This window comes from Acartia tonsa, chromosome 3, assembly GCF_053477335.1.
Source record: "Acartia tonsa isolate MP-2025a chromosome 3, ASM5347733v1, whole genome shotgun sequence".
NCBI classification, from domain to species: Eukaryota; Metazoa; Arthropoda; class Copepoda; order Calanoida; family Acartiidae; genus Acartia; species Acartia tonsa.
In genome coordinates this window covers 17,806,001-17,817,379 of record NC_137262.1, presented here as the reverse complement: position 1 = coordinate 17,817,379, position 11,379 = coordinate 17,806,001, and the positions used below count along the sequence as shown (strand labels likewise).

Genomic DNA, 11,379 nt, shown 5'->3' with positions numbered 1-11,379 from the left:
CATTTTTTACATAAATATAATATTTATAGAGTAGCTAACCTAATAAGAAAAAACATTTATAAGGAGGTCTTTTACTTTTCAAAAATGTTGGAGGGAAATCTTTTTTCTTGGGTTGCATTATCCCTGTCCCGTAATAATTAAGATTGCTTTGCTTACTAATAAATGAACATTAATATAATTAGATTTATAGAGCTACATTCCTATAATCCAATAACAAAGGAGCAAAATTTATTATATTTTTGTGTCTGGTAATGCATTTTTTAAGTCTTACTCTCAGTTATGCTTTTAGTTAGTTGGTATATTTGTTTGTGTTTGCACCTAAAGTTTCTATAATTTTTAGGGCAGTATAGTTAGGGTCTAGGGAAGGATTTAGGCCATATTTTAGTAGGTTGCGACTCTACCATAAGAGAAAAAAATCCAATCCCCCTCCCTCAACTTCATTTTGTAAAAATTATAAATTCTTTCATCAAGTTTTAAAACAATCAGATAATTCTTTCATGCTTAAAGCTGAACAGGTCTGCGTTATACCAATAAACAGAAAAGCCGGATTATAGTAAATCATTGGAAGTTAAAATTTTAAAATTTTGATTAATTACAGACCTTAAAATGTGGCGAATGAGGGAAAGATGAAAAGGAATTTAAATATGTGGCTCATTTTTATGCCAGTGCTAGTGTGGACTAACTCCATAGTCAATGCAGAGGTAACATATATCATGCTCAGCCAGACGCACAGACGAAAACATTTAGTTATGAACAGACGCGCTGCAACATCCAAAAATAAAAGCTTAAAAACCTACCAAAAAAAGAAATTTTTGAGGGCTATGGATTCTCTAAACTCGGAGAATTTACCCGCTAAATTTAGCACTTTTCCCATTTTTATCTAGAATTTTTTTTAATGATTTTAGTAAAAATATAACACATGATGAATAATAAGTAATGACATGTCTTGTCTAGAGGAGCAGAAAAAACCTTGCATGGCCTATCATGTAATACAGCCAAAAATATTATTTGAATCAAAACTACTTTATATATGGTCAGGTTTTGTTCGTAAATTTCAATCAATCACTCTGGATTAAACTTATTCACCATTTTTAAGAAGAATAATTTGGTATAGTCCATTTTGTAACAACACATCTTAAGGGGCGTTTCCTCGTATTTTTACAGTAGCTTTTGATAGGTTATTTTAGGTTAGATTATGTAAGGCTAGGTGATTGCCCCGCAGGATTAGGCAATTGGTCCTGCAGGGTTATAGCCCCCCCCCCCCCTAGAAATAGGAGATAATCTTCTGTGAAAAACGAGGAAACGTACCTAAAGAGGCGTTGTCACGAAAATGACTATACCCGAATATTCTAAATATATTTTAGCAGTATTGACAAAACAATTTTGCAACACAGAAGCATTAGCATTAAGCAGGCTTCAACTATTTGTCTCTCAAATTAATCTCAATAGACATATATAAACACAAGGATGATAAAACGGTTGGCCAAACGAACATTTACACTTTGACGTTAAAAAAGATAAAAATCTACATGTTGTAAATGGATGTACAGACATTGTGGTAACGGTTATAGAGTTGTTACGCTTTCTAAATCTAACAACTACAGGAATCACCACGTCAAGTTTGAAATCGATAGGACAATTCCTAAATTAACGACAAGAGCCATCCGTTACAGACGTACGGAAGGACCGACCCTAATAATAGAAAAGCTTCGCTTCTTATGTATATATGTATGTAGAATACAGATGCAATTCTAAGGAAATTGCTCTGCTGGATTTATAGGACAATGTCCCAGTTTAGTTTATTTAGAACAATTCTAAAGAAGAATGCATAATGACAAGGTCTAAAAGGATGCATAAATGCATTAAATTTATCAAAAGGAGCTGTATACATGCCTATGTATATATGTCAATTAAGATTTCAGGAACATCAAGACCGATTAGTATAATTGTAAGGAAATTTATTGGTCTAGGTCAGGTTTTTTAACTATTTACGTGCATGGCTTGTCGACCTCTTTATTCAAAATTGCCACGAAATAAAAACCACCCTCCACTCATCCCCGATAAATTTTTACCTAGAATTTAGAGGCAAAGTAAAAAACTCAGACCAATGCTGTTACTTTGAAACAAATCTACAAATGCGACAAATAGTATGTTTTAAATTAATTAAATTGTTAAGAAAAACTTTCTTGAAATAAAAAAACATATGGATATGCATTTGCTTCTTGTTGACAAAGTTCCTAAAGCTGGTTAATTTTGAATGATTTGCGGCTGTGGCTTAATATGCGGATTCGTTTCTAAACAAGGTGAAACTTGGCTGCAGATGTATATAATGTTGAGTAATTAATTGCCACGACCATCTAAAAAAATTGGCAGCTGATGCTTTACAAGGCTGCTGATGGCCGTTGTAAATTTGATACAAAATTACGTTTTTTGTGTTTTAGGATTGCAATTATGACGAGATAAAATCCCGACAAGAAAAATTTGCTATTTGCCAAAGAAAAGAAATTAATGCTCATAGAACACAGGGAAGTTGACTTAATAACTGTGACTAAAACAAAGAATAAGGACCATTTTATCAATATGTGGCGCACAAATTTCAAATTATGGAAAATAACCTAAATCAACTCTTTTATATGTCAATATGAGTATCAGGTTGTGTTTAAATAAAAGAAAATATGTAATTCTTATGAATTTATAAATTTTACAAAGCAGCGCGAAGCGCCAGAAAAAAATAAGTTCAACTATAACTCAGGGAGGTACAAAATGTCAGCTGGTGGAGAATATTATAGAGACGTGCAACAGTATGTGGTATTTCTGTGCGGCCAACCAATATGAAGTCATTGAGAGGAAGGCTATTTATGTCAAGGTAACATTTCATTTCATAGTTTGGCAGTTTGGAGGTTATTGTATATGAACAACAAACAAACTTTTAAAAAGCCATTTCTTATGCTTATTTATTTAGCGTAGGTTAAGTAAAGGTTAGAAGAGCTCTGTAGGCATAAGGCCCCACAAGGCTAGTTTCTTCCGCAGGGGCTAAGATATTTTTCTATTCGAAAACAAAGGGGTGAGCTATCGGTGGTTTAGTAATATATATTTGACAAAGTATCAAAAATTTGACTTTAACAAAACGTTTTCAATACAGTTTTTTTAAAATCAGGGCATAGCTGCATATACAGATTTTTTACCAATCTTTCCATGCATACGTCAAAATTTGTTGATTAAAGCAACCAGCTGTATATTATTAAACTTTTTTTATCTTGTTTAATGTTCGTTATTATAAATACATATAGTCGTTTAACTCCATTGAAATTGTATGTCAACTTAGAAACATCACGTTTTACTTCCCTTGATCCACTATGGAAAATTGTAATTTATCTAAAAAATTGACAAACTAAAACTTCCCACCCTCATTAATCATAATTAAGATTTATTTTAGATTTCATCACTGTTATCAAAATGATTCAATATTTTCTATTTGAGAAAAATGTAAATAAACAAAATTTTAATAAAAATTACAATTTTAAAGAAAATACATATACAGATGAGTAAGATTTATGCAGTAAAATATAAAAACATGACATCACTATTTTTTAGTGATTTCCTTTTAACTTAATTTGTTACTTAAAAAAAAGTGTAAAATTTTATGTGAGATTCTCAATGACTAGATAATGTTACAAGAAACCTATCTCTTCACCAATAATAGGAAATGGGGAGGGAGGGGTTGGGCAATATTGAGTTCAAACAAATATCGTGTTATTGAAATCAATGACTATTTTTACTCACCAAAATTTTACACACATTTTTTCCCATGTCCATAGTGTAAACTATATAATAATTAATCTTCCACATTTTAGTAAAAATTTTCTACATATTTCACTAATTTTTTACACGTTTTTCACAAAGACATATTACCTTTAAGTAAACTTTTTTTGTGGAACAAAAATTGACTTTAAAAAAGGGTTGCCACGAGGTTTAGTATTTTTCCAGTATGACTTCGAAACCGATTAATATCCGCTGGATTAGAACCGGTTCTGAGCCATACTTTAAGCCTTAAGGGTCATGTATTAATTTAAATGTATTAAATTTTCCACGAATAGTAAAATAAAAATCATAAAATGAATACTAGTTTTATAGTATTATACATAGACAGCCTTCCGTGGATAGTAAAATAAAAAGATTAATTCCAATTTAGTTGACTAGCTGTTAAATAAAAATTTCGAAATAACCTTAAAAATACTTTTACAAGACTAGTTCAAGTGTCAAAATTTCTTTTTAAAGTTTTCTTTGGTCAAGGTTAAGTTTAAAACAATCTTTTTTCTTTCAAATTCAAAACTTGCTTTGTAAGTAGAAAAAATAAAAATTAAGTATTAGGTTAAATTTTACAAGTTAGCTGATCAGCTGAGTTTTGGTACTGTGATTCTATCAACTTAAAATTGGAATCTTTTTATAAAAGTTTGTTTCATGATAGATATAGGTTTTCAGTATAAAAAATTGTTTAAATATCAGGCAAAATTATTATTTATTTATTTAAAAATAAAACATTAAAATGTTAGAAGCCTACCTATAAAAATTTTAATTTTGTATTTCAGCAATTCCTTGGTAGATATTCTGATGAGAGCTTATCTTCACCTAACTGTCCTTACATTGATCCATTCAGGTACCTAACTTTATGTCTATATATCTATCTATCTATCTATCTGTCTATCTATCTATCTATCTATCTATCTATCTATCTATCTGTCTATCTATCTATCTATCTATCTATCTATCTATCTATCTATCTATCTATCTATCTATCTATCTATCTATCTATCTATCTATCTATCTATCTATCTATCTATCTATCTATCTATCTATCTATCTATCTATCTATCTATCTATCTATCTATCTATCTATCTATCTATCTATCTATCTATATATCTATCTATCTATCTATCTATCTATCTATCTATCATGATTATGATATGTATTGTTTTGCTTGTAATAAATAACTCCCCCATTCATCCCCCTTTATTTATATGCTAATAGAGTTATGGCGATAAAACTATATTGACAAAAAATCATTAGGATATATTGAAGTAATTGGATGTACATATGTGTGCATTAAGTAAGAACTAGGATATCTTAGATCTTCAAACTTTGGGGAAGCTTTAGATTAGTCATGTTTCGGTCTTAGTTCACTTCTAAAAAGCAAGAAATTTCGTTCCCATTTTTTTTGTAATAGAGAATGTTATGGGTAAGATTTAGTGGCTAGGGGCGCAGGAGAAAATATATATTTGAATATTTGTCTTAAGTTCGTTAAATTATATTTATGTATGTATAAACTACAAATATATTTGATATAATACTTAGTAAACAAAGTATATTTGTTAATATGTATAAGTAAAATCATGAAAATAAATAAATATGTATTGGTATACCATTACTCTGTAACTGTAATAGGATGTCAAATGTTTATTTAATATAGGTTATAGAGGTACTTGAAACATACTAAACTATATTTCAAGTATTAATTTCTATAATTGCTAAAAATTTCACAAGATTGGCCATTTTTTGTTAAATTATTTTGAAACTGAAGTTATTAAGTTTTCTTGTGAGAAAAAAGGGGGAGGTGGAAATAGGCAAGATATTTTTATCTGAAATCTATTAAAAAGTTAATGTGGCTTTAAATTTATTCATGGCTGGTACAAATCTTTCCTTAAAATTAGTTTATTTATTTTAAGGGATAAGATAGTGGCTGAAAAACTAATCTACATCTCCAAGGATGATACACAAAACAACCCCTTCTGCACATTAAAATTAGTGATGAACACTCAAATTAATGAATCAACCAATTTAAGTTCACTAAAGTTACCAAAGTTGTTAAGCCAACAAAAAAGAAAACTTTATTATAAAACTTTGGAGACTAGTGTAATGAACAGCCCATTGTTCCCTCATTCTCTAACCAATAATGTTTAGTCCCGTCACAACCCTATGATCATGATTTAAGCATACCTAATCCCATTTAATAGTGTTAACAAAACAATAACTTATCAATGAAATGTGATCCCCCCCTCCTGTGATAGTTATTCCCATAGTCATCCTATCACCCCTTTAACAGTACAATATAACATGATTATTATGCTAGAAAGTAAATGTCATGCCAGTTAAAAGCATAACTCTAGAATCACTAGATTAGGATTGGGTTAGGCACATTATTAAATTTCTCTTTCACCACCCTATAAATTTCTGCCTAATTTTTCTGACCCCGTTATTGTATAATTTTATATGTAATATATATTACTTTCATGAAATTTATTGTAAAATAATTAAAACTAGACAAAATAGTGTTTCTGTTGGCCTTTCTTTCTTATTTGTCCTCATTTTTGAATTTTTAAAAAACGCAATAAATTTTTTTCGCCTTTGTTCAAAGATGTGTTGACGTTACTTTTTCACATCAAATAAGATTCCTCCAGATTTAAATTAACAGCACTAAAAAAATTTTCCGACAAATATTTGCAGATTTAAAGATCTTATAATGACCAATTGCCCGGCAATAAATACAAATAAAAAGTTAAAATTAATTTAAATAAAACTATCCTTTCTTTTTTGTTTAGAAGTGAAGCAACGTCTGCTAATGAGATTGAAACAGAAGAGCTTTGTAAACAATCAACTAAATCCAGGTAAAATAATTTTCCAAGAACGTTCAAGCTTTTTTGAGAGAGGTTAAATGGCTTGAAAGGTTTAAAGGGGGTATCAATGTATTTCTTGTACGTCAATACCCTTTCCAGTAGAAAATATCGTCCAATATTTTTGTAAGTAAAAATGATTATTACTAAAACAGAATTGATCAATGTCTATATTTCAGTGTCCAAACCTCGTATAGTGATTGTATGTATAACTATGCAACAATGGTCAGCTCCAACCTCCATGATGATCAATTTCCAGCTGATCAACTTATTTACAGTATGTGCCAAGGTAAACTTTAAGCCATCATGTATCAAGCAAGCTGATACCGCATGTAAACTAAATATCTTTAAAAATATTGCTTATGGTATGTCGTTAGGATCTACATTACATTCAGGGCAATTTTTTGGCCAATTAGTAGTCTTACTTTTTCCATACCAAAAGCTTGCAATCAAATGTAATTCGTCTCAAATGGAAATATTTATTAGCAATAAAGCTGCACAGAAAACTGTTATTCTTTTGATATTTGGTGCTAGCTTTAAGCAACATGACAGCTGTTTCTAGTCATCAGTTAGGAAACTCTTTAAATTATGAAGATCCGCTGTTTTAATCTTATTATTTTACAGCACTGAGCAATATGACAGCTGATTGTGGTCAGCTGTTGACGACCTGCTTTTATCCTGGAGAACAGCTGCAAATGGTCCAGATGAGCAAACAACAAATGATTGAGGTAGTTTTTAAACCTATTTGAATACCATTACCTACTTAAAGTGAGATACGCTTTTACTTTTATATAAGGATAAAATTAATGTCTTATTTTTCACAACTTAAAAAATATAAAAATGTTTGTTTATAGATGTTCATGAGCTTTCAAATTGATGGTATTACAGAAGATTCACTGAAAAATTGTAAAAACTCTGAATCAGCAACAACAAGTACAAATACATCAACTACTGCAAGTACAACTACACCTGCTACAAGTAAAGCCATAGAAACCGCTTCAACAACATTGCAACAATCCACTGCCATATTTTCAACAACAGAAATGTCAACTTTAGAATCAGAAGCACCAATAAGTTCAACACAACAAACTACATTACCATCATTAGAAACAAAAACACCATCAGCACCATTAGCAACAACTACTTCAAGAGTAGCAACAGAAACAGCAAAAATTGCAACAACAACATCATCAATGACAACAGAAACTTCCACCATTGCAGCAGCAGACATACCAAAAACTTCAACAGTGCCCCAAGATTCTATTTACACTCTAAACTCAGAAACTACCACAACAATCCTTGATATTATAAATCCTCGTAAAATTGGTGCTAATAATAACATTGTAATGTACAATGATGAACAATTACATGATGATTTAACAACAATGTCACCAATGAAAGAAAATCATGAATCTAACATTGTTAATGATCTTGCTGATACAGTATATTCAGTAGAAGCCAATGACTATGTTGATATTGATTTGGATGCCATAGCAACCACACAGGGTATTATTCAAGAGGTAAGAAGATTTTAAAACTTTTTTTTACATATTATGTCCTTATATAAAATTAACAGGATGTCTGTGTGTGTGTGTATCTGTCTGTCTGTCTTATCAAAGGATCTCGCTGAACCTATATGGTTGTCCTTAGAGAAATAGCTACTAGAAAAAAATACCCAGCCTAAAATTTAAAATTGGGGGAGGGGTCGACTTTCTGCCACCCCCCACCTCATAGAGGCCTCTTGGGGCGTAGCCGCTAGTAGTATATAACAGAATAAGTTATCAACAGATCATTTCATATATGGCGCCAGTTAAAAGAAAAGTTTATTTCAAACAACATATTTTATTTAGGAAGAGGTTTATTCTGACGAATTAGACGACAACGAAGTAAATCTTCCAACACAAAGTAGCTTTAAAGCTATTGACATTAACAATAATAATGAGGAACTATTTGACAGTGACTTTTTCCAAAGTGACAAGGATAAATCCTCTATTATACCAGTTACAGACACTCATACAATTGAAACTACTCAAACTACAACTACTATAGCTGCTAGTCCCGCTGATAAAGAGGTCAGAAATGTGACTCCTTTTGATGACACTAATTCTGAGACAGGCACTCTAGGTGTTGATATCCATGTTGAGATTAGTGATTATGATTTTGATGCCAAGGACAGTCACTACACAGCCGACACAAACGCGTTGTATCACAACAACGAAGGTCGGACGCCTCTAGTCATATCCGGCGGCCAGCCGACACCGGATCCGGACACGCAAAAGCGCAGTAGTCCGGATGTTGCTGAGTCATTGTCGGCGTCCGTGGCAACGGTGCGGATAAACATGGTGGTTTTATTGATATTACCTGCATTATTTTTTGTAGTTTAAATAACATGACAAAACTCTTGTCTTATTATGTTCATGGTAGAATTTAGCTCCACATCTTTTTTGCCACCAACTTTTCTGCTTGCAAAAATTATCACTTGATACTTGATATAAAATGTGATTTTTGGCCAGTGGAAAAATTGAAAGCATAAAAATTCTTGGATATGTTCTAAAACAAAATGAAAGTTCCTACTTTTTACTTCAACTACTGTAAAAATGAATTATTTGTAAATATTGAAAGAATCTAAAAGGCTTCCAAAAGAAACGTCCAATGCTTAAAAATTTCTGAAGACTAAAACTGAAGATCTTAATGTATAGAGATAGTTTTTTACTTTTCAAATATCTAATGTTTTTTTGTACTAAAATGTTTTTGGTTTAGACCATCGTTTTTTTTTATCTTGGTAGGCAAGAAACCATAAGTGCCTGGTTTTTTAATTTAATTTTGGGCATTTCCTATTTATTCTTCTCAAAACAATTTGGTAGAATTACTTATTTTGCAAGTCAGCCTCCTAAAGACTCCTAGCCTTTTTTACTGCCACGAATATTAAAATAAAAATCATAAGAATTAATTATATCCCGGAAAGGTGTTTATATGATATAAAGATTAACCCCCCCCCCCTCTCTCAAATAGATTTTGAATTTTTACCTTCGCCCCCCCCCCAATGAAAAAGCTTGGACGCCCTTGTCCCCATGTAGACCTTAAAAAACCAATTAAAAAGAAATGTAGGTTATAGAAAGCTCACTTGTAAATTAAGGAATTAAAATATTTTCTAGAAATATTGTATTAACTTTTTTCTCAGTTTTGTTAGTGTGTTGTCCTTTTTGTACATAAAATATTATAATACGTATGTTTAAACTTAGATGTGATAAAATGTACTTATTTCTTTTCTAAACTAGGCTAGTAAATTATTTTCAGATAGTTACCTTTCAAAATAATCAAATCAAATCAATAATGCAACTAATATTTTTAAATCTTGAATTGGTTTTCATTTTGTAACATTTCTTAAGTCATAATTTTTTATTTTTGTTAATTTTGTGATAATTTGTATTTGTGTATAGAAAATAAATGTTTTTAGTATATGTAGCTTACTTTACTTAGTTTACTTATTGTAATAAGGTTCATAATATATTTTTTGACAAATTATCTTCCAAAGATATCCCTAAAAGTAACTAATAATAAGGGCTTAGGACTAAATAATATTAATTATAGTAAAATAATTTTTTTTTTGTCTTTTTTTGTTTTTTTTCTTAAACAATGATAACAGAAAAAGGTTTTATAAGGGATCTAAATGGATAAGACAAGGGCCAATAGATTGATACACTCAACTTAATGAAATAAAAACAATCAAAATTCAATAAAAAGTCCGCAGAGATGGTAAGCCAACGACCAAGAAAACGTTAATTTAAAACTTTGAGGACTAGTCCCCTCCCTCCCTTGAATTTATGAAATATTGAAGGTAATTAAAAGATCATAATTATTAGTTTAATTAGGATTAGTCTTACGTAGTAATTTGGCCCAGCAGGTTGAGCCTCCTACAGGGACTGGATATAAAGTGTACAGTGTTTTTTTTAAGCTACCATAAATCTAAGAATTTAATTGAGGAAAAGAATATCCCAGCATTCCTGATTAAGATCCTTGATTAATTAGCATATTCATAAGATTAAAATGGTAATACGATACCTTAACTCCTTGTAATAAAATCAGAAATAAAGGAATAAATAAATGAGATTGTAGTCAGGCAGGGACGTTAAAGCATTGCATTTTACCCATTTACCAACCCCCCCCCCCACCCTCCACAAAAAATTTTAACGGGAGTAAAAATTATACTTTTTTTGTGTATGAAATGTTAAAACTTCCGCTGATAATTAAAAACTATTAGATCAAGATATTTAACAAAATAGACAGACGGACAAACTAAATTAAATATAGATTGGTCAATGCAATCTTCGCAAGAAATTTCTGAAGCCCAGTCCTTACAGCAGACAAGAAATCAACAATTATTCAGAGAAATATTCATACATATTACAACCTTTTATTTTAGAATCTTGGAAAGCAGCCGAAAAAAATATGTATTTACCTATTCATTGGTAAATCCAGGCTATAATACATTAATAATAACTATGCTTTGCACCTACTTCACATTGCAAAGTTATATATTTGTGCATTAACAAGTACATTTCATTCCAAGGAATCAGTATTAAAATAGTTCCTTTGACCTGTATATTAAGATATATAAGTTTTCCGGAATTTTAATGTTAGGGGGAGATTTGAAATCTGCATCAAATTTTAAGGATTTTTTATAAAATTCGTTTTTTGTATAATTCTTTA

At 30.6% G+C, this 11,379-nt stretch overlaps 1 protein-coding gene across 1 annotated transcript; it reads left to right on the top strand.

The window, feature by feature from the left end:
- The first annotated feature begins 593 nt into the window (after nucleotides 1-593).
- On the top strand, nucleotides 594-10,130 carry LOC145313515 (uncharacterized). Its single transcript, XM_080152951.1, has 9 exons — nucleotides 594-701; nucleotides 2,442-2,529; nucleotides 2,757-2,866; nucleotides 4,590-4,657; nucleotides 6,598-6,663; nucleotides 6,849-6,958; nucleotides 7,294-7,397; nucleotides 7,524-8,189; nucleotides 8,520-10,130. The coding sequence occupies exons 1-9, from the start codon at nucleotides 627-629 to the stop codon at nucleotides 9,051-9,053; spliced, it is 1,821 nt and encodes a 606-aa protein (XP_080009077.1). The 5' UTR covers nucleotides 594-626; the 3' UTR covers nucleotides 9,054-10,130.
- Nucleotides 10,131-11,379: the final 1,249 nt, after the last annotated feature.